We start from the raw sequence: 25254 nt of genomic DNA, 5'->3' as shown, positions 1-25254 counted from the left end.
GACCTCGTTCGAAATGTTGTGTTTGTGTAACTGCTTTCCCTGTATGTAAATACGTAAGTGAAAATGGTGGCATAGCAGACAGGGTCAGTAGGAAAAAAGTTAATTATACAATTCTGTGTCAGTGAAGAAATGATGAAACTACTAGGATTACAGAACACTAACCAAGAGCAAGCACAGTTGTTTCAGCATAATTGTAAAAAAGAAAGAAAGCATGGTGGTTTTAGTTTTTTTTATACAATACAATACAATATAAAGGGAGACAGATCAGTTCGTGCAACCGATACAGCTGAGGCACAGGTGTGAGAACGGATTAGGTAGAAGACACGGTAGCATTAACCGGAGGGGTATTATGTGCATCCTTCTCTATTATCTGGTAAAGTGGGCCTCTATAGACATTAATACCACGAGGTGCTAAACAGTTAAATTGAGCAATCAAGAATGGCTCTCGATTTTTGCGTTTAGAGTCATTCACAAAGCCGCACTCTAAAGCAATGATTTGTAGATCTGCATTAAAGTCATGTTTGGGGAGATTGAAGTGTGTAGATACAGGGGTCGGACGTTTATGAATTATATCTCCCTTGTGACCATAAAATCTTTCTCACATAGAATTGGAAGATTCACGCTATTTCGCGATGCGCGCTTATTGCGAGGTGTGTGTATTGAGGGGTTCCACATCAAAATGACGAATGGATACGTCGTAATGACGAATAATGTGTGCGGCGAATAGAGTTGCATCGCATGGCGCTTCCTAACTCCAGCGCTACCCATGGCGCTGAAACCCAGAAAAGCGCACTCATCCGCAGCGCATGCGCAGACATGCGGATTCTTTCCTCTCCGCAGACGCAACCGTAATGCATGAGGTGGACCCGATAGCTGTCGTTGTTGGTGAAATAGCGGAAAGGATTTGCGTTTCTTTTTGCATTATTGTCCTGATGACGGAATCTTTCATATCTCGAAGAGAAATTTTTCCACTGCCCCGTTAAGGGATGAGCTTTATTAACCTTCAAGGAGAGATAAGATGCAGGTTAGCTGGTTGTACATGATGAAAATGAACTCCGAGACAACGAAAACACGTACGGAGAGACGTTATTGTCCTGTGTACATCTCTTCCTTCTCTCGGAGTTCCCGCCCAGCAATTAATAACCTTTCTGCAAATATATCAGAAACATTTTTGAAAACAACAACAACTTTATTTTTGACTTTGGAGAGTGGGGAGGTTCATCTACACCATTGCTGGTGGGAATGTGGGGAATAAAATAACGAGCCCCTTCACAATAACGATTGAAGTCCGATGGTGTCCAGAAATGTCAGAAGAGCTTTGAGCGCAGAGCGTTGCTGGGCTGGATTACCGTATTTTCACGCGTATTAGCCGCGTATTAGCCGCGGCTTATGCGCGATTTATTTTTTTCGCCGACGCTCTGCGGCTTATCCGTGGGTGCGGCTTATCTGGTGACTATTTTTCCCTGGTACTTTCCCCATACCGCGGGTTAAACGAAAGGGCCGACAGTGCCTCATGTTTTTCAGAACAGGACCGCCCTGCCAGTGCACGAACAATACCGAACAGGGGCAGGTCCACTCCACATTCGAGTGGACTAACCCGTCAATCCACGAAAAACACACAACAAGGGCACAATCCGATCTTAGTAGAACACTAGAACTGACCCCCTTTGTTATACATCATGCCGACACCGGAATGTGGACAGGGTTTATGGCCTTCCCCACGGTCTCCTTTGTCGGCAGACCCACAGGAAGGGTTCAATACACCTGTCATTGGGATAAAACGTGGTCAGCTAAGCGTCAGTTCTCATTTGACGAGAGCAGCAGCATTCGTGGACACGGGCACGGCAGTTAGAGGTGAGGCATGGCTCCAACGCTGAGGCATAGCCACGACAGCGGCTTCAAACTAAAAGTCGTCGACTTCGCGGACAAGTACGGGAACAGGGCAGCTGGCCGGGAGTACGGCGCTGACGAGCGTTGAGCGTCTCTGTTGATTTTGTATGTGCATCACTGGTGTAGCGCACAAAGCAGTTGCGTCGTATTACCCGCGGCTTATCTGCGAGAGCGGCTTATCTGCAAAAACATTTTCAAAATGTATCTAAAAACGAGTCCTGCGGCTTATCTGCGGTGCGGCTAATACGCGTGAAAATACGGTAGGCCAGGGACCAAGTGAAGTAGTTATAGATGTAGTTAAAATACGTTACAGTAGTTAAAGAAACAGTTTTAACTACCTCCCCTGAAAAGTAGTTGAACTACTAGTTAAACTACTCCATCGCGAAGTAGTTAGTAGTTATAGTTAAACTACTGTAGAAGTAGTTAGTGGCCATCAATGGCGTTCACTACCCTAATATACTGTCTGGTTGTGTAGCTTTGTGCTGACACAGCTGAATGAATATGTCGGCTTTTGCAAAGTTACAACTGCCAAAGTATCTCAAAAGATAACAGAAAATGTGGAAGAAAGATATACAATCCTGTATTTCCTAAAAAATAATAGCAGCACATTGTAGATAAGATGCATCTGATTTCAAGTTTAATTCTTTTCTTTATATGAGCTTATTTGCATTGCATTCATTTGTCCATTGCAGACTTCCACTTACTGTCCATTACATATCAATACAGAAAGCTAGCAGACAATGATCAGTGCTGCTGTTTGCTTTGGTATTCCACGGTGTTGTTTCTCAAGAAATAGCACAATCTCTCAGCACACAGCTGTGCAGTTTATAACTGCGTAACTATGCAGTGCACAAATGCATGGGGCACATGCACAAATTTTTCAGAGCTTTAGCATCTGTATTTCAGGTTGTCTGCAATACAGGACAGTGTAGAAAACTGGGAACAGTCAGAGAACTACAGCATGACTTAAAAGCTAAAAAAGAAAATTATCAAGAACGCTGTATAGAGCTGCTGATGCAATCGTGCAACACCTTAATTTGCACAATTGGACAGTTCTCAGAGCAGCCTTGCCAAAGGAGAAGCAGAGGTCACACAGGCCTCTCATGTGATTTTACTGTCAAAGTTGAGCTATCTGTGTCAGATTGAAGTGGTAACTGCAACTGCATCACCATAGAAATTTTTTCTGAACAAAAGGCCTAAATTAAAAGCCTCAGCTGGCATATTATAGCATGGCATCAGCTGTGGGGAGTTTTTAGGCATTGGTGGTGGTGATTGTTTGGCATGTAATGGCGCAATGATAATGGAAGTGAGATTGTTTACAATGCCAGTATGAAGTCAAGAGAGGAGCTTATTAAGAATGAGCGCAGAAAAAGTCCCTGACCAGGTATGTAAGTGTTTCCTCAATAATATAAGACTCTGAACAAGCAAGCACAATGCAAATAGTAGCACGGATTTGTTTGTAGGTGATGTTGCAGCTGTGGTATGTGTTTGCCTGTGTCCATTGTATGTTTGCTCCACCCTTGAAACACCATTATTGAGACAAATAAGACCTTCTGTACGAGATATTTTATCCATTTTAACAGCAAAGAGAATATTGTTTGTATTTTGTGTATGTGGTCTCAATAAACAACAAATTTTGAATGGCTCGGATCTATTGTAACAACACTAAAGTGTGCCCTTTTATTTTTGCAGATATGGCGTCTGTGATGTCAAGTGCGCTCAATATATGACTGTAGGACAAGTGCGTACATTCCCATTATATTAAGTTCCAGCAAGTGACAGTCACAGCACAGCCTGTCTTTGTTAGCTGAACAGAATAAATCAATTCAGTGCTTGATGATTTGTACAAGAATGTTATATGCAGAGATACGGAGATAAAGGAGGTCACAATTAGCCATAGCACCGCACTGATAGAACGACAGGAGGTCACGACACTGGCAACTTCCACAGAACTCACAGGCAGGGGCATCACTCACTCACTCACTCACTCACTCACTCACTCACTCACTCACTCACTCACTCACTCACTCACTCACTCACTCACTCACTCACTCACTCACTCACTCACTCACTCACTCACTCACTCACTCACTCACTCACTCACTCACTCACTCACTCACTCACTCACTCACTCACTCACTCACTCACTCACTCACTCACTCACTCACTCACTCACTCACTCACTCACTCACTCACTCACTCACTCACTCACTCACTCACTCACTCACTCACTCACTCACTCACTCACTCACTCACTCACTCACTCACTCACTCACTCACTCACTCACTCACTCACTCACTCACTCACTCACTCACTCACTCACTCACTCACTCACTCACTCACTCACTCACTCACTCACTCACTCACTCACTCACTCACTCACTCACTCACTCACTCACTCACTCACTCACTCACTCACTCACTCACTCACTCACTCACTCACTCACTCACTCACTCACTCACTCACTCACTCACTCACTCACTCACTCACTCACTCACTCACTCACTCACTCACTCACTCACTCACTCACTCACTCACTCACTCACTCACTCACTCACTCACTCACTCACTCACTCACTCACTCACTCACTCACTCACTCACTCACTCACTCACTCACTCACTCACTCACTCACTCACTCACTCACTCACTCACTCACTCACTCACTCACTCACTCACTCACTCACTCACTCACTCACTCACTCACTCACTCACTCACTCACTCACTCACTCACTCACTCACTCACTCACTCACTCACTCACTCACTCACTCACTCACTCACTCACTCACTCACTCACTCACTCACTCACTCACTCACTCACTCACTCACTCACTCACTCACTCACTCACTCACTCACTCACTCACTCACTCACTCACTCACTCACTCACTCACTCACTCACTCACTCACTCACTCACTCACTCACTCACTCACTCACTCACTCACTCACTCACTCACTCACTCACTCACTCACTCACTCACTCACTCACTCACTCACTCACTCACTCACTCACTCACTCACTCACTCACTCACTCACTCACTCACTCACTCACTCACTCACTCACTCACTCACTCACTCACTCACTCACTCACTCACTCACTCACTCACTCACTCACTCACTCACTCACTCACTCACTCACTCACTCACTCACTCACTCACTCACTCACTCACTCACTCACTCACTCACTCACTCACTCACTCACTCACTCACTCACTCACTCACTCACTCACTCACTCACTCACTCACTCACTCACTCACTCACTCACTCACTCACTCACTCACTCACTCACTCACTCACTCACTCACTCACTCACTCACTCACTCACTCACTCACTCACTCACTCACTCACTCACTCACTCACTCACTCACTCACTCACTCACTCACTCACTCACTCACTCACTCACTCACTCACTCACTCACTCACTCACTCACTCACTCACTCACTCACTCACTCACTCACTCACTCACTCACTCACTCACTCACTCACTCACTCACTCACTCACTCACTCACTCACTCACTCACTCACTCACTCACTCACTCACTCACTCACTCACTCACTCACTCACTCACTCACTCACTCACTCACTCACTCACTCACTCACTCACTCACTCACTCACTCACTCACTCACTCACTCACTCACTCACTCACTCACTCACTCACTCACTCACTCACTCACTCACTCACTCACTCACTCACTCACTCACTCACTCACTCACTCACTCACTCACTCACTCACTCACTCACTCACTCACTCACTCACTCACTCACTCACTCACTCACTCACTCACTCACTCACTCACTCACTCACTCACTCACTCACTCACTCACTCACTCACTCACTCACTCACTCACTCACTCACTCACTCACTCACTCACTCACTCACTCACTCACTCACTCACTCACTCACTCACTCACTCACTCACTCACTCACTCACTCACTCACTCACTCACTCACTCACTCACTCACTCACTCACTCACTCACTCACTCACTCACTCACTCACTCACTCACTCACTCACTCACTCACTCACTCACTCACTCACTCACTCACTCACTCACTCACTCACTCACTCACTCACTCACTCACTCACTCACTCACTCACTCACTCACTCACTCACTCACTCACTCACTCACTCACTCACTCACTCACTCACTCACTCACTCACTCACTCACTCACTCACTCACTCACTCACTCACTCACTCACTCACTCACTCACTCACTCACTCACTCACTCACTCACTCACTCACTCACTCACTCACTCACTCACTCACTCACTCACTCACTCACTCACTCACTCACTCACTCACTCACTCACTCACTCACTCACTCACTCACTCACTCACTCACTCACTCACTCACTCACTCACTCACTCACTCACTCACTCACTCACTCACTCACTCACTCACTCACTCACTCACTCACTCACTCACTCACTCACTCACTCACTCACTCACTCACTCACTCACTCACTCACTCACTCACTCACTCACTCACTCACTCACTCACTCACTCACTCACTCACTCACTCACTCACTCACTCACTCACTCACTCACTCACTCACTCACTCACTCACTCACTCACTCACTCACTCACTCACTCACTCACTCACTCACTCACTCACTCACTCACTCACTCACTCACTCACTCACTCACTCACTCACTCACTCACTCACTCACTCACTCACTCACTCACTCACTCACTCACTCACTCACTCACTCACTCACTCACTCACTCACTCACTCACTCACTCACTCACTCACTCACTCACTCACTCACTCACTCACTCACTCACTCACTCACTCACTCACTCACTCACTCACTCACTCACTCACTCACTCACTCACTCACTCACTCACTCACTCACTCACTCACTCACTCACTCACTCACTCACTCACTCACTCACTCACTCACTCACTCACTCACTCACTCACTCACTCACTCACTCACTCACTCACTCACTCACTCACTCACTCACTCACTCACTCACTCACTCACTCACTCACTCACTCACTCACTCACTCACTCACTCACTCACTCACTCACTCACTCACTCACTCACTCACTCACTCACTCACTCACTCACTCACTCACTCACTCACTCACTCACTCACTCACTCACTCACTCACTCACTCACTCACTCACTCACTCACTCACTCACTCACTCACTCACTCACTCACTCACTCACTCACTCACTCACTCACTCACTCACTCACTCACTCACTCACTCACTCACTCACTCACTCACTCACTCACTCACTCACTCACTCACTCACTCACTCACTCACTCACTCACTCACTCACTCACTCACTCACTCACTCACTCACTCACTCACTCACTCACTCACTCACTGGACGCGCATGTAAACAGGACTGCACAGTTCGTTTTCCGTCGTGCGCCCGAACAAACGCAGCCAGCAAGGCGATGTTTTAACGCGTTGCAGATTTGTGACACCTTGTAAAGTACCACGTCAATATCTTGAAACCGTAGCACTATAAAAGTTATGCGTGTGGGAGTCCGATGCAGGATATGGCCACCCCTGCATCAATGTTATTGCTGTTTACTTACAGGCAGCCTACCGTGATGATGAGCCCACACGCTGCGCACATGACACCAGACTTGAAAGCGTAAAAGCACGCTGCTGACATGCCCTAGCGATCGAAAGTCTATCCACACAGGCCGCACAACAAACGATAAACAAGCGATGGTCCATGGAGGTGCAGTTATACGCAACCACAATCGACGACCGAACACTGACAAAAGTACAACGATCGCCTCCACGAGAATACGTACTCCTGCCTCTTCAATAACATGGCAAACGCGCTCTTTGTATTAACAAACACAAAGACAGGCTTAACCTCCGGCTGCCCACACACCATCCCGCAACCACCTGTAGCAGCGCCAGCGCCGCCTGAACTTTTCTTAATCAACCTCATAAAAAAAACAAAAAAAAACGGGAGTCTTCCTTTTCGCGGCTCTTCCGTCGTCTGCAAATTTCTCCCTCCCCTCAACCATCTCGTGACAATGTGAATAATGCGCATGCGTTGTGGTCAAAGGGCTTCAGAGCCGGAGAGATCACGTGATCAACTTAAACCAGACGTCACTAAACCAGTGGCTAAGTGGGACTGGTGAATACGGGCACCGGTCTTCACCAACACAGAGTCCAGAATGGTTGGCGACAGATATCTCCAAGCTAGTGCTCGCGTCCAACAGTTCCGTTCCGTGCCTAAACCTCCTAAACCTCCTTCGAGGCGCTCCCGTGCTTCTAAGGGCGTAGCCTTTGCTACATGGTGTTTCCTGTCAATGGGCAGCGGCACAGTGACGCCTGCCACTGATTCAGCAACTCCTTTGAATGCGGACTGCCTGCGAACGGATGCCTTAGTTTCGTTTCTACCAAAGCGTTCTTATGCCTATGTATCCCACCATCAGCCGCAACGTTCTCTGCGGCAGCCGATATTGTCCAGCGAGTTGCGGTCTAGAGCAGGGATGACATGTTCAGCGTACTGTTGCAGCTGGTTTTCGTTGTTTTCAAGGCTGTTGTGGCAGCTTTCCCGGGTGCTGCCCAATTGCCCGAGGCATTATCGCGGATCACGACTCACGTACAGTCGCCCTATCCAACCAAAGTTGTACTGCGTTACTTGGAAAAGGTAACTGATTACAGTTACAGTTACTCTGGAGAAAAAATATTTTTTACCGTTACAAATTACTTGTCTAAAATTGCAATGAAGGAACAGCTAAAAAAGTAACGCGTTACTTTGACCGCTACTTTCAATAATATTAAGACGTATGGCTAATTAGAGTTCTTTAAGTTACACATACTTTGACTCGCTTTCTGAGATTGGAATTCGTCGCTTTTGAACAGAGTAGAAGCTCTTGTTGATATGAACAAATGCTTTTAAACAACACATTGTTTTCCGCTTTTCTCTCCATCACCATAAACATTTCCCAAAAGCTGAAGCATGGCTGAAAAGCATGGCGATAAAGCAGGAGAGATAGTCGACATGGCCGTGTCCGAGAGGAAGAACAATCACAACTACGAACTCTGTGTTCTGAGCAACCACTGTGCATCCCTTTCCAAGGCGTATACCTTCACAATAAAAGCACTGAGTCGCGCTACATTCTAACTTGGAAATTCCAGGTGACTCCGTATGTCCGAAGTTTGACCTACTCTACATACAGCAGGTGGCGGAGGGACGAGGATAAGGTGGCCCCGTGCACTCAACTTACGTGTGCGGAATACTCGTACAATGGCCTCCACTTACTGCAGTGGAAAGCAGGGCAGATATGAAAGGCTGCGGATCCTGTGGGTTCGTTTCGTATAGTCGAATTTAGTCGAAATGTAATCAGTTACTCAGTATTCAATTATCCGAAATTGCAATCAGATTACTTGAACAGTTACTTGCTCGCGAAACTACGATTACTCGCAAAAGTACACAAAGTCATTGATTACTAGTAACGCAATTACTAGTAGCGCGTTGCGTACAACTCTGCATCCATCCAGGGATACCATGGTAGCAACATTGACGTTAGACAAATCACGATGGGCATTTTAGTAGTCCAATATGCTTCACTATACACAACATTGTCGTTGTATTGATACACACACACAAACATTGCAGATAAATTGAAAAGATAACTGACTTGCAGTCTGTGCTCTCTAGCAGAAGCGAGGGTACTGCTGCTGACGTGGTGTAAGCCAAATATGCCAATTATGTGGGAGATAAATGTGGTAAGTGGTTACAGGCGAACAAGGTAGTGCCTAATGAAATTGGTAAGTCTGCTTTTGTTCGAGTAACCCGTACGTTTGATATTATGAGCACAATTACACGCTTGTAGCGCATGCCCGCATACGAAGGAACGGCAATGCCTGTAAAGCATGTTCTCCCACAGAGTGCGTACGTATGCGGCAAAGCCGTCCTTACACACCGCACCGTCCGTCAGTCCCCGACGTCACCTACTCCACATTTTAGAGCGGCAGCTATTAACGGGACCGTTTCAGGAGTTCGCCGTCTCTGTGGAACAAACTCCCCATCGCCTCTCCGCGCGAGAGAGGAGGGAAACAGAGAATGACAGGTGCGTGCGCAGGTGGTGAAAAGGAGAGAGCAGCAGCTGCGTGAGGGGTAGGGGAATTAAAAGGAAGCACACATTAGGGAGTTTTAACAAATCGGAGGCGTTCCAAGAAAAAAAGAAAAAGAAGACGAAGCTTTCGAGTCCAAGATCACCGAAGTGATGCCATCCACTTCAAAGGAATCAGGTGCTTGGCGTACCATATTTTCGGAACCGTTCTGGTAAAGACCTTCCGATCCTTCTGAACCTCCCTACTGAACCGGTGCCATGATAAGTAAACAGACGAGGGTGAGCAGTGTGACGTCGCGGGGACACCGACGCCCCAAAAGCACATTTTTCGCGCATTACCTTGCTTTCCTGGCGCTCGTACCATTACGATAATTAAAAGCTGAACGTGATCAGCTGCAAAAGTGTCGAAATGAGGGGAATCTACATGCAGGAACCACGGAGCACACTAAAAGGACAACAGTGGAAATGCCAAATGTTTCGTCAGCCTAAGCAAAAGTCAGTAACAGCTGCCGCTGAAAATTGCAGCGGCTGCCGTGATTGTCTGCAACTCTTTTGAAAATACTAACTCAAATATATGCCGATGTATTATGCAGTCTGAAGAATAACTACTATAGTGAAGCGTAGTTTACGATTTAGAACGTTCATGGGACACTGTGCTTCGTTTATAGCGCCGTCGCAATTGTTAACCTGCGCTGATCCTTCAGGTGGAGCATCACGGAGATTAGCATGAAAATTGCCGTTCATTCCCAGTTCAAAAAGTTTTAATCCAAAGCTCGCGTCACCAACTCGCGCACGCTCCAGTTTTATAATTGAAGCCTACACTCACACTAGAATAGCTAATGCCCCTTCAAACACCCTTCATAATATTCCATTCTAATTTTTGTCGTTCGCTGCACAGAACAGAAAGGGAAATGCTTATAAGCGTGCAGCATAGGCGGTTTCATTTCCCATAAACTTAGCCTATCTGACGATAACGCACGGTTCGTAGAGTTCCGAGTGGAGCTCTGCACGGGCCGGTGTTTTCGAGCCTGCACCTGTCCCGTGCGCGTCGAAAAGTGACCCGGTCTGGCCCGGTAGCCCAGAGATTAGAGTCCGACCTTGCCCGGTGACTCAGCGAGTAGAGTCCGGCCTAGCATCTCCTGCTGTGATTTACGCCTTCCTACCGGTAACATAACAGATTTATAAGTAAATTGACCAGGAGAGAACACAACGTTACACACATACTAGAACTCTTAGTTTAACCCCGCAACAGCGCGACACCAAACTGCCAAACACAAGCGGACAAGCCCGTTATCGTTGCAGTACAAGTTTTTGTGGAGGTTGTGGACAGACTTCTTCCAATCGGTATTGCTCTCCACATGCTTTGCGAGCGTGAAAAAAGTGAGGACTCATGAGCAATGCGTAGTGGCTTTCAAAAGATTCGAGAGGATCAAATCATACGCATGATGCATTGTCCTGTGTTTGTTGTTGAAAATATATGCAAGAAAATGCTGCAAGGACGTGATTATAACTAATAGTCCTGCATTATATGAATTAGCTTGTCGGCGGATGTTGGAATATTTTGTCGGCCCGGAGCACACAGCTAACAGGAAGTCCAGCTAGGCACGCGGGCTAGGTCGAGCGCCAGTGCCCGTGCAGAGTTCAGGTTCGGAGACCCCACCCGGTAAATATTTCGCAATCGTAGGACAACGCAAGAGCTATGCCTACTTTGCTGTCACAGCCTCGGTGAAATGCTGATGCGTTGACGAAACTTAATAGCACATTTAGAAACTAAAAACCAAATACCATTGGCATCGTATTCAGAAACACATAGTTAAATCAAGATCTCATCAAATTGGGAATAGATTTACACGCAAGGTGAGTCGGCCTGTTTGTGTGGCGACATGCTGCACGTGCCGCAGGGTAGGACTGCGGATAATTTCGACCACTTGGGGTTCTTTTGTCGTGCGCCGGAAACCTCCGACACACGGTGCTAGAAGCAAAGAAGCAATTACCTCACCCAAATTCCTACCGTCCTCGGCCGGGATCGAACACGCGATCTTGAGCTCAGCATGACTTTCTGCGATACGTTGCACTATATGCTTCATACACATGCAGCCCAAACGTTATTTCCTGACATTGAGTTTCTCTAATAAACCCAGACGCATAAATCTCGTGTGCGCAGAGAAAGTTCCCAATCGATGACGACATTGCTACCCTGTGGAAGGAGACAAGAAAACGTAGAAAGGCAAACGTCGCAAAAAGAACAATGTGATGCGCCGCATATGGGGCAAAATGAAATTGTGAAACGGCACGTGTATTTGTGAGTATGCAAAGCAACTTAGCAAGACATACTTCAGGGATATTTTGATCGAGTTGGCGAGGCGTGCCCAAATACAGTGACCAGTATAACGAAGAACACAAGGAGAACAAGGCACACATATACTTGATCACAACTGAAGCATGAAATGAAAGCAGCATGAAAGCAAGAAGCACAATGAAACATTATATTTTGTTCTTTGTTGCGTTGACAAAACAAGAGGGACGCCATGACGGCTGCTACCTGTTGAGTTCCGTACCCCTTTTTGACAGTACCGACGTCTTCGGCTGACAGCAGAAAGCACATAGACGCCTTGTCAGTTTATATTGCCGAATGTTTCGCATGAAAACTTATCAATTGATCGCTATACCCATTAGTATACGCACGGCGACAACTGCTTAAAAGAGGAATGAGACCCGAGGCTGTCCTTGTGGATTTGTCTTTTCTTTTTTTATCCTTCTTCCTTTCATATCAGGCAGATTCTCTCTATGCTGGCTGTACGGGGATTCCAACGCGGAATTCCCAACGCCTCGTCGAGCCGACATCATTAATCTTAGCATCCACCGTTCCAGAGCTGCTCTCAAATTACAGCCCGGGAGCAGTATAGACGCTGCATTGTCCGCCGCAAAAGCAAGCATAGAAATGGGCAGACCTCCGTTGTTATGATACCAGAAATCGAAGGCCAGTCTATATGATCTTGCTGCGCAGCACATGCTCCTTCGTATCACGCCTGCGGATAAATGGCACAAGACGTGCTCCATTTGGCCAAGGAAATTGTGGCTTTTGCAAAACGGCTATGCTCGTCGTCGGGATGGGTTATTTAATCGGGGACGCGCTTCCTTTTCGAGACAATTGGAATGGCGGAAAACCAGGAGTCGTGCGTGTGCGAGATAACAGTACAGCGTTTGGACATTCTTATGCTTGTGTAAAAGCGACGCGAGTGAGAAATATACCCCTTTCAGGATGTGAAATGGATGGTCCTTGCGAGAGGGTCTCAAGCGGGCGATGTGGATTAGTTCGTCCCAGTGGTTTATACAGAATCCCAACCACGGATGGGTGTTGAAAAAAATAAGGGGGGGGGGTCATTGTTATAGTTACGTCATTACAGCTTAACATATGGCTACTGACATGTGTCTAAAGCTGAAATGGCAAGGGCACCCCCTGGGGGTACTCTGGTATAAAAAGTTGGGGGTGTCACTGAACATTTGGGGGTGTAGGGAGGTCTGAATAAATCACTGGTTCGTCCCAATGGTCCACACAGCGTTAACGTCGCACGAGGTTAGTTGTCACGGGTCAAGGATTCTAGTTACTGTTAGTTCTAGCACGTCGACTCTTCCCAACTGGTCGAGACGCAGCAACTGGTCGAGTGGCGTGGTCCGCAGGGTTCTGGTCAGTCGGGACGTAGTGCCACTGTTCGGGTTTCGTGGATCTCCTTATTCTGTTGACGCAATTGCTGACATAGACGTAGAAGCGCGGTTACAGATGTACCCAAGCACAACCTTGCTGTCCGTGTAGTACCTGACGTCTTCGATGTGAACGTCGATTTCGTTGACCACCAGCTCAGCGATTTCGACGGCAAGCACAGCGGCACATAGCTCCAGCCTCGGGATGGTTTGTTCAGGCCGTGGTGCCTGCTTCGCTTTGCCGATCACAAATCCCACGTGCGGCGTCCCCTTGGAATCTGTAACCCTGATGTTGGCCACAGCGGCTATTATCTTCTCTGAAGCGTCGGAGAACACGCAGATCTCTCGTCTTCGAGCATTGGCGACAGATTCAGCAACGTACCGTCGTGGTATCTCGAGTCGCTCAAGGCCGCGAAGCGAGTCCTTCCATGTTTGCCATTTGTCGTCCAGTACGAGTGGGGCATCCCAGTCTGTGGCGCATGAAGTTAGCTCCCTAAGCAGGAGTCTGCCCTGTACGGTTACCGGAGCTGTCATTCCCAAAGGGTCGTAAAGGCTGTTCACGGTCGACAGCACGCCCCTCCCTGTGCTCGGAGTGTCCCTTGCAGGCACTCTGAAGGTGAGTGTATCGGCCCTCAAATTCCAGCTTAGACCGAGACTCCGCTGCATGGGTAAGTTCCCGCCGCTTAGGTCCAAGTTTTTTAGGTCGTTGGCGTAGTCTTCCGATGGGAAGGCATCCATGACGCCAACCGAATTTGAAGCAAACTTATGGAGGCGTCAGTTGGCACCCATCAACATCTTCTGCGTCCTTTTCAGGAGTTCGATGGCCTCCTTTTCGGTTGACAGAGATATGAGGCCGTCGTCCACGTAAAAGTCTCTTTCGACAAAGCGGCGGACGTCAGCTCCGAATTCCGGCTCTGCTTCTTGTGCGGTTCGTCTCAAACCGTATGTCGCAATGGCTGGGGAACAAGTGTTTCCGAAGACGTGCACGCACATTCTGTACTCGATAACTTCGCTGCTGGTATAGTTATCACGGAACCAAAGAAACCGCAGGTAGTCCCTGTCCTCTTCACGTACGAAGAAGCAATAGAACATGCGCTGGATATCTACGGTTACAGCGAAGGCTTCCTTCCTGAAGCGGACTAAAACTCCTACCAAGCTGTTAGTCATGTCCGGTCCCGAAAGAAGCAGGTCATTTAGCGAAATGCCTTGGTGTTTGGCGCTGGAGTCGAACACGACGCGGATCTGACCCGGTTTCTGTGGGTGGTAGACGCCAAAGCTGGGAAGATAGCAGTACTCTTTAGATTCGTCCCTTGGTGGAGCCGGCTCAGCATGACCATTTTTCAGCAGATCTTCTATGAAGGCAACAAAGTGCTCCTTCATCTCCGGTTTTCTATCCAGGGTGCGACATAGCGAGTTGAACCTAGATAGTGCTTGTTAGAGCACTGCACGGGCCGACTTTTCCGGGCCCGACCCGGCCCGGGCGCATCGAAAAATGGCCCGGCCCGACCCGGGCCCGGACCTTCATATTTTTATGCGGCCCGGCCCGGCCCGGCCCGGCCCGGTGACCCAGTGACTAGAGCCCGGCCCGGCCCGGCCCGGCGTCTAAGCAAATAGAGCCCGGCCCGCCCCGGCCCGGTGACCCGGCGAGTAGATCCCGGCCTAGTATTTCCAGCCGCGACGTACGCGTTTCTGGCGATTATCAAACAAATTTATAAGTAAATTTATAAGGAGAGAAGACAAACATACAAGTGATGGCGGTTTAACACCGTAACCGCACGAGACCAAATTAAATCCAGAACGCACGGGGCGTTATCGTTACACTGTCAAGATTTTGCGGAGATAGAGCATGCTGTCGACAAACTGCTTCTCCCAGTCCCTATGCCTCTCACCAAGCTTTGCCAAAGTGATTGTGAAATATGTGAGGAGTGAGGAGCAATGTAAAGTGGCTTGGAGAATGTTCTAGAGGGTCGAATCATATGCATAATGCAGTACCCTTTGCTTGTCTTTGCAAAATATGCACAGGAATGACGCAAGCGCATGATGATATGAACTAATGCGTCTCCAATGTGTGGAATTAGCTGCGTGGCCCGGCCGGGCCTGACTCTCGGGAACATATTTGTCGGGCCGGGCCCGGCCCGGCCCGCGGTGGTGGCGTATTTTAACGGCCCGGGCCCGGCCCGGCCCGCGGTGCTGGCGTATTTTGTCGGCCCGGGCTCGGCCCGGCCCGGAGCACACAGCCAATAACAAGCCCAGCCCGGCCCGCGGGCCGGGTCGGGGGCCCGGGCCCGTGCAGTGCTCTGGTGCTTGTTCTCGGTTGTCAGGAAGCTTACGTCTAGGTGTACGAAACGGCAGGGGGGCCACCCAGTTGCCCGATGCGTCCATACGGAATTATCTGCCCATAAGATTCAAGAATTCTTGGTCTTCCACAGACGGAGCAAAGGTTTCGTCCTCCCTTGTTGTCTGGAATAGCGGGTCCACTGCGTCATTACTCGGTGGCGATATACCAGGCAGCACGGCTTCTCTGTTGGGATGCTGACAACTGAGGTTTTCCTTTGCGAGAATGTGATTGTGACATGGCTTGAAGGAAGACGGACGTCCATTCCACAGTACCGTTGTAGCGAAAGCGTCGACCTTCTCTGGTGTGCGTAATCTGTCGACACAGACGTCACCAACTATGACCCACCCGAGGTCCAGCTTCTGGGCGAAAGGAGCGTCGTTGGGTCCATTCCGTTGCTGGCGCACTTTATGTGCCTGAACAAGGTCCCGGCCTATAAGGAGCAGGATCTGCGCTTCGGGGTCCATTGGTGGAATGAGGCTGGCTAGTGCTTTGAGATGGGGGATGTCTGCGTGCAACGTCTGGCGTTGGAATTTCATGCCTGTTGTTTGGAATCTCATCACACTCAATCAGCGTGGGTAGATCCAGCCGTTTTTCGGATGTGAGGCTCTCGACTACGTAGCCACTTGCTCGTCGCCCTGTCGTCTCCACAACGCCGGCGCAGGTCCTCAGTGTGTACGGATATTCACCTGCACGAATACCAAAGCGCTCGAAGAATTCTGGCCTAGCCAGAGATCTATTGCTCTGGTCATCAAGCATTGCGTACATCCGGACTGCCTGCTCTTGTCGTGTCTTCGGGTACACTTTAAGAATGCAAATCTTCGAACATGATCTTCTATAATTTAAGCCTCCGCACACGCCCGTACAGCTTGACGTGATCTCTGAAGATGCTTCATCTAAGTCTGCCTGCGAGGGCATGACGTTTGTGCATTGAACTTGGGATGATTCTGTCTGAGGATGAAGAGCTGTTACATGCTGGTCGCTGTTACACTCCCTACATTGCATTGTGGAGTTACAGTTTCTGGCGCTGTGTGTTGTCGTGCAGCATCTGAAGCAGGCGCCGTAGTTTGCTAACAGGCGTTTTCGCTCATTCAAAGGTTTGTGCCGAAACGCACGACAGTCGGCGAGCTTATGCGGTTTCTTATGCAGGAGGCACATCACGTCCGACTTCTTTGAAGTATTTCCCTTGGTGGTACCGACCAAGCCGCCTTCCAGAGAGGTAACTTGGGTCCCGTGCACTGACACAGATGTCCTCTTGGAACCATGCGTAGTTGATGGTTTGTCCTTTATGCTTCTGTTGTCAACTACAGACCCGATTATGAAGCTCGGGTCATTCTTCGTTTTAGCTGTACTTCGGACGAAGCCCGAGAAGACTGAGAAAGGCGGGAAAGACACGCGCTGCTCTTGCTTGTACTTGGATCCGAGGCTTATCCACTTATCTTGCAAACCTAAGGGCAGCTTCGCTACGATGGGATTAACGCCGCGCGCCGTATCCAGATAAGACAGGCCAGGCAAGTGCGGATCAGCCTTCGCAGATTCCAGTTCTTGAAGCAAGTCTGCCAGCTCCCTGAGCCTCTCCCTGTCACTACTCGATACCTTGGGGAAGTTCTCCAGCCTCCGAACAAGCGCATTTTCATTCAAGAATTCTTGGTCTTCCACAGACGGGCACAATAGCGCCTCTGGGCTACCGTATGCTTCCTCAAGACGCTCCCAGATTGATCGAAGGCCCATGCTTGGGTCCTCGATGTGCACGGATCTCAGCCTCCTAGCGTAGGCAGACGATTCGTTTCCTAGCTACTCCTCAATTACAGCTTAGCTACTCCTAGCTACTCCTAGCTAGTCAATCTCCTCTGTATCTGATAGGCCAAGGTTCTCAGTGGCGTTTCCGAAAGCGGATTTCCATGACCTATAGTCCTCTGCACGTTCGGTGAACGTTGACCTTGACGTTGACCTTGAACAGTCGTGACCAGTTCCCGACGAAGAAGGTATTTAACGATGTCGCCCATGACCGGTGCTTGTTCCTGAGGCATAGGAACCCTTGCGTCCCCTGAGGGGTTCTCGTTGGGCTGTTGGGGGAATCCCCTAGCAGGGATGCACGGGACGTCACATTGAAGCGACGCGAGGGTTGCAGCGTGTGCGGCGGACTCTCCTGGGACCAGCGACGTGCTCTGTGGTACGGTGTGGTACAGAACGTAATCCCTAGTTCGCTCTGACGAGTCAACCAGCTCGACTTCAGGAGTTCGTGTGCCACCTTGTACGAGTGCTGCTTCCAAAACCCTGGCTTGTGCTTCCGCTGCGGCAGCTTGTTTCTCTTTCTGCAGTATGTCGAGGTCGGCTTCTATGCGTGCTTTTTCCAACTTCATTGCGGCTTCCCGTTGGTTGTATGACATGAGTGTACGTGCCGCTTCTGCATCTGCGCGAGCCCTAGCTGCTGCGACACTTGCTGAAGAACTGACGCTAGACTGCACAGAACGTCGTGAGGAACAAGATGAGCGTACCGAGTCCACGGAGCGCCGTGAACCCGTCTCACGCTAGATATCGAGGCGTTCTTCAATTTCCTTGATTATGCCTCCTACGAGGTCATATCGGTCCTTGTCGATTTCCTTCTGAATATCTCGTTCGGTTAGGCTGTCCTCGACGTTAGTCTTCACCAAAAACGTGGAATACCTTTCTGCCTGAAGCTTGTAACGCTTGTAGCATATGGCGAGTCTCCTCACCTCCTCGTGAGACGCTTCGAGTATGCAGATTTTGTCCAGCTCAGACTCTGTTTCCTCCCAAGCCTTTGCTAGCTTTGTACTGTGCTCATCCCTCTCGAGTTCGAACTTCTGTTGCGCCTTTTCAGAGAGGACTACTCTACGTTTAGGCCTTGCGCCTTGCTGCTCTGCAGACGATGTTGGAGCCGTCTCTTCCAATCCGTTCGTCTGATTAGCAAGTGGGATACCATCGGTATCTTGTCTGGACATCGTGGAGTAGGCTCATGTTTAACCTTGATTGGTGTAAATCCCTTCGAACCTTCTGGCACGCGGATAGCAGGACAAGGACACTAGCCGAGCGAAGCTTTTCGGATAAATTCTGTTTCTGCAGGTGCTGCTTCAGGACGAGGAGGTTCCTACGAAAGCAGCGTGGAATGTGAAAGCTCACCCAAGGACGATGTGGCTGTATGTTGGCGCTGACGTGGACGCTGAGGCGCTTGATATGCCAACGTAGCCGACGATCCTTTAGTCTTTTCACTGTTCTGACTCCATCAGAACTCCAAGAAACTGACCAGTCAGAAAGTTAAACCTCGCAAAGAGGTGAAAAGACTGTGCTTATTTCACCCATAATAGATAGCAGAAAAAGAACGTCCGAACAGTATGCTCAAACAAGGAGTAATGCGCGTGAGCTCTGAAGACAAAGATGGATGCATGACTACTGTGGTGGCGCCACCAAATCTCCCAAAATACTAAAAATGAAGTTAAATACAACAAACAATGCGCGAACAGGACAGAACAACTGGCATACGATAGGGTGAAACAAACAAACAAAACAAAAACTCGGGATTACAACTTTTCCTCGGCTCCCCTTACTAGCAGTGTATAACGCTACACGTAGCACAAAACATTTCTCGTAAACTAACAGGCAACAAAAGATGATGGGTCTCTCCGCTTTTCCGTTAAGTGCCGACTGTGCGGTTTCTCATAGTTGTACTGTGATATTAATGTTTTACTAGGGAGACGGGGCAAGGGTCAAGCTGACGAAGAGACCCGGAAAGTGCGGTTCGGGAAGGTTGGTAGTGGGGGCAATTTCGTCTCCCTATCGAAATTGCTTGATCCCTGGCCCAATCCAACCCAGCGACGCTCTGCGCTCAAGGCTCTTTTGACATTTCTGGACACCGTCGGACTTCGATCGTTATTGTGAAGGCTGTGATCGTTATTTTATTCCCCACATTCCCACCAGCAACGGGGTAGAGTATCGCCTCTGGCGATGAACCTCCCCACTCTCCAAAGTCAAAATAAAGTTAGAAGAAACAACGTAAGAAGCAGTGACTTCAGAGCCCTCAAAAATGTTGAAACCGCAACAAAGGAATGCTGAGCTCTTCCCCAAGCGCGATACCGGCATTTTTTTTTTTTACCTTGGAGTGTCGGAACCTTACCTAATGTGACTATAACCTAGACCTAGATCCACTAACCTACGACGGTATGCACTGTACCCCGGATCACATACTACAGTCTTGTAGGATGTGATCCACATCTTCAACTACACCATGTTGCGTGTGCCGTCTGTGGTTACGTGGTAGCACACCAATGAAAGGACCATGAGCTAATTCAGGGTACAAGCAAATGAAGTTAACTATTTACATAAGTACAAGAGTTTGATGATACAGAGAAACTGTCGGCGATCCGTCCAGCCTGCTCATCGCCAGTTGAGAGACAGACGCCTGGGCTACTCTGGTCTCCGCTTATATTTCTTTGGTCGGCATGAGAAAACATTCCCCGAATCCTTTGTTGGGTGCGAGAATCTGTGGCAGTGCCTTGGAGCGGATAATATCTCTCGGACGTGTCGCTCAAAACAAGGAAAGGCGACACCTTCGTGGAACTGAGGGCCATCTGCAGCCCGTCCCGGCGCCGAAACGTCTTCCACGAAGACTTGCGCAGATAGTGTAACACGTACGCACAGAACGCAGTTGGGGAAAGAAAGCCTGCCGAGTTTAAACAATACTCGGCCGTTGTATGGCATGTTGAGGCGTCGCATGTAGATGAGCGATGTGATGGGTCGAGCTCTGACCACATATAAAATGGGAGCCGGGTTCCACCTCGCGCAGGATTGACAAAGCAAAGAAACGTCTTCGCCAGTGTTCACTGCACAGACGTCTCGTGAGTCAGCGGCGGATCCAGACCCTCGTGTATTTATTATTTTTTTGTGGAAGGGGGAGGTCTTTGTGGAATGGCATAGTGCGGGGGAGAGAGGGAAATCTAGTGTGTAAAATGACGTTTTTGGGCCCCCCACCACCACCACACACACACACACAGACACACACTCTCTCTCTCTCTCTGGATCCGCCTCTGTCGAGAGTGTACAGGTTGCTCTCTGCGCGTCCGCTGGTAAAATACGTAGTGCGCGTCGGTACACGACGTGCTACATGAGCCCGTCTCACAACTAGGTCGACAGCTTCGTTCTGAGGGACGTCACGGTGACCTGGAATGCACTGCGAGGTGTTTATGACCCTGTGTGACGGCAGACGAGTACCCACTGAGGACGTCACACATTAACTGAGCGAGAGAGCTTCATCCCGTGGTACAGTGCAGAGCTTGCAGGGTGGTTTTGGAGTCACTGTAGATGGTCCCGTGTAGGACTGATGGGACACGATGGAGGAAAGCGCCATATGAATATAATATAGCTCAGCCGCAGCTGCCGTCATCGGGTGCGACTGCCTTAGACATCTTTCAATAGACAGCTCAGGAATTACATATGCACAGGCATTGCCGGCCTGAGTTGATGAACCGTCGGTAAGGATTTTAATTCTCCCTTGGGTGCGATGAAGCATGACCAGATTGAGCTGCCGAAGAACAATTGGCGTAGCTGATTTTTTCGAAGCGAAGCCAGGGACATTGACATGCACAGGTGGCGCCTGAAGGGCGCGTGTGGGTGGAGTTTATGCCTTGAGATGAGGCTGCGGAGTGCTAAAATAGCTTGGTAGTAGCTCGATGCTGGTCGCCGAAGAAGTTCTTAGAAGTTCGGCGATTGCCATCGCATTACTCCTTGTTGCATCAGCAGGGAGATCGCTAATTTTTTAAGAAATAGAAATAATTTCAACGAGTATTGCCTCCCATTCCGCTATCTCACTTTTGCGAGCTATCCCACAATTAAACAGTCACTTCATGAATTTTAGGTAAATTGCCATAAAGTAGTTGTGTACTTTCTTCGTGTGAATGTCCGCCTGTGCGTATATCACCCACCTGCACAATAACCGGTATCTATGCAGCTCTCATAGCTGTTTTATCGAAAAAGAAAGAAAAAAGAAGCTGTAAAGAATAACAAGAAAACACACACTGTAGAATTATTCGATTCCATATTCCAAAAGTTCGAATAATCGCACATGCCTAGTCCCAAGTATCTACGCATATTTCTTCGCTTCCACTAACTAGTGTGATTTGGGTCCATTTCTGCACTCGCATTCTCATAAGCACGCTCGCCTCGGCGGCGAAACATCTCACTACATCATCATCACTTATTTGTTGGTGTTGTTGCTGCACAAAAAAAGAAAAAAAGAAGAAACGCCTTCGAGGACTGGGCGACGGCTTTCTTCGTACAGGTTCTATTTCCAATTCCTGCAATTCGTCTCGCGCGGTGAATCACCCCATTTTATCATCATCATTGTGTATTTCTCCTTGTCGTCGCGGCGCAATCCGTTCCTTGGATTAAATCACGCACGATATCGAGGTACGCACGGCATAAAGCGTTTCTCGCTGCAGATTGTGTCCGCAGTATTATACAGACACCTCTCTAAACTGAACCTATCTGAAGTTGTTGGCAAACCCGGGCGCAATCCTGTGCGTGGAAAAGACTGAAAATGTTTTGCGAGTACAAAACACTCGCACAAAACACTCCGAATTTGCTACAAAGTGTTCCACGCCTGCAGGCGACTAACGCCTGTTGTTACATTGCGATTGTACGAATGCTACCAATGCATGGCGATATTGCGGAAACTATTCTAAATGCAAATGAAGTACGCTATGGGGCCTTTTATGTATTCACAATGATTGTAAACGCCAGTGCTCCGTATTACGCAAAAAATAAATAAAATAGAAAAAGAAAGGAAAAAACGAAGAAACACGAAAAGCAGCATAGTGAGCTGGGCTATGTGACTCGGACGAATTAAAAACCGTACTGAAGAAGCGGCCTTGAAACTTCGCCTCAAGCATACCGTTGGGTTGGCCGTAGAGAGCACACATCACAAGAATGCCGCGTTAGCGCATGCGCAATAGTCAAGAAATAAATTAAATGGTATAGAAAAAAAAAATGTTGATGATTGTTGTCTGATCTGGTGCCGTCAGCAATAATACATGTGGCTTGCGAACGAAGCTGTAATTTTTTTAGGAGTACGCTTTAATGGCTCATGTGTTGGCCTAGTAAATTTATCGGATTATGTTACCTCCAGTAAACTTTTTTTTCTCTGAAACTCTCTGTAAAAATGTTGGAAAGACCAATTTTTTAGTTTTATTCAGTCGTGTGCCTCAAACGTCACAAAGTTTGCTCAGAACACCGGCGTCACCCATGGTGTCGAGTCTTCAAAGCTGTACTAAACATCTGTAATGTACAATATGTTATTCAAGGCGTGCCAGTAATTTTAGATATAATCAACCTATCCACCAACATCGTTGTATATGTTTTGTGACCTACTTGTGTATTACGTAAGCTGTGAGTGTGTTCTCCATTTCCTGGGTATGTGTCGTCTTCAGCATTATGTAGAACTTTGCGCCAACACCAAGGCCATGGCCTGTCCTCAGGCACGTAATAAAAAGCGTTATTATGATTGTTTCATGCTTTCAGAGGCATGCAGACACAATTCGGACGGACTTGTAAGCGCAAAATCCAGGATGAATGCTGTACACAAACCAGGCAAAAAACACGAGTGAAAAATAAAAAATAAAAGGAAGGAAGAAAAAGAGAGAGAGAAAAGAAAGACAACGATCGTGCCAGAGCTAACAAAAAAGAGCTAAGAGCTAAGGAAAAATACTGAAAATTGTGAGCCGCTCATATTCTGAACAGGAGGCTTTCATAAGAGTTTTACGCTCGAAGGATCGTATAGGCTGTACTTTGAAATAAATACCAGTAGCACCACCATAAAAATGCCTCCGAAATACGGGCGGCTCGCCCGATCCGTGAAACGGCTAGTGATATAGGAATTTGGTATCGGAAATGATCCTTCCAAACGCTGTACTACAACCTCACGTTTTGGTACGCGAAGCGGATCTTATATATATATATATATATATCACGAAATTTCATATATATATGAACTTTAGCATTATCTGCGACTGAAGAATATTTGAAGGATACTTCGGAAACGACGTAAGACTGATGATGTAGCCCATGAACGAAACGCTTGTTGTGTCTTGCGAACTACAATAGTGGTGTTTCCCCTAGTCTGTTACCGATGTGTTTGAAAATGTGTTTTTCTTCGAAGGAGTCTGGTATACGAACCGTTTGAAGGGACAATCTGGAGATTGTCAAATGATTTTGATATTGGAGTTCTACCCCACCGCGAGTTACGTGCCGATGTCAAATGCAGAATTTCACAAGCAAACACGAATGGCATGTTTGCATTCGGCTACGGTTTCGTGGTGACGTAAACATGACGTACTCCGCCTTGGCGGATGTCATAATAAGGCTGTGCAAGCGTGATGGTGCAACACCACCTATATAGGAGAGGCCTCTCCCGCGCCGTGACATCACTCAATCTGGTCCGGCTGCTTGGTCTGCTGCTGCCTACGCCGCGAGATTTTACATTGCTAGATGCCCGCGTCCCACTGCGTGCGTGATCATTAATGCGTTAGCATTAGGAGCGTCAGAATCGAAAATGCTGTATGTGTGTGTGTGTGCGTGTGTGAGATGGTGAAGCTTCACCGAAGCAGCGGGGGGGGGGGGGGATATATTTATTAGACGAAAAGAAAAAAAAGGGGGAAAGGTCAGCCAAACGGTAGTAGCTCATAAGCACCAAATGCTCATAACCTCCAAACGCCCATATGCACCGAAAAAAAGTTGGGGGTTTTCAGCGTTTGGTGGAAATGAGCAGGAGGGGAGAAGCTGCTCATAAGCACCAATCGTCCAGAACATCCGAATGCTCATATGCACCGAAAGGCGGGCGACCACTAAGGACGGGTCTTCCTTGGAACAAGGTCATAGGGTGAGAAAGGTGGAATGAATGGCGACTACCAAGGCCGCTTAATGTGTCAGTTTGAAGTTTATGTAACAGCTTGGTCCTGCTTGTATGTAGTCAGAGGGAATTTTTATGGAAGTTTATTTTTATCTTTGTAAACGAACTTTATGAAGTTCGAATTTGACTGAATGTGTGGGTTTGAATGGGGTTATCGTGAGTCAGTGGGTGTTTGAACGTGACAAACACGTCCGCCGTAGTGTCCGCCCATTTGGTCGAATGCCGTCTGATCGAATGCCGTTTGATCGAAGGCGTTTGATCGAACGCCGCTTGGTCGAAAACCGTTTGATCGAAGGCCGGTTGATCGACGCCG

General features: G+C 48.2%; 1 protein-coding gene across 1 annotated transcript; it reads right to left on the bottom strand.

Moving 5' to 3' along the window:
- Positions 1–13719: 13719 nt before the first annotated feature.
- Positions 13720–14427, bottom strand: LOC135384907 (uncharacterized). The gene has a single exon (XM_064614089.1). It carries the CDS (start codon positions 14425–14427, stop codon positions 13720–13722), a length of 708 nt encoding a protein of 235 aa, XP_064470159.1.
- Between the last annotated feature and the right edge of the window lie 10827 nt (positions 14428–25254).

Source organism: Ornithodoros turicata, chromosome 2 (genome assembly GCF_037126465.1).
Source record: "Ornithodoros turicata isolate Travis chromosome 2, ASM3712646v1, whole genome shotgun sequence".
NCBI classification, from domain to species: Eukaryota; Metazoa; Arthropoda; class Arachnida; order Ixodida; family Argasidae; genus Ornithodoros; species Ornithodoros turicata.
The sequence above is the reverse complement of the archived record's forward strand: the minus strand, read 5'-3'. Positions and strand labels throughout refer to the sequence as shown.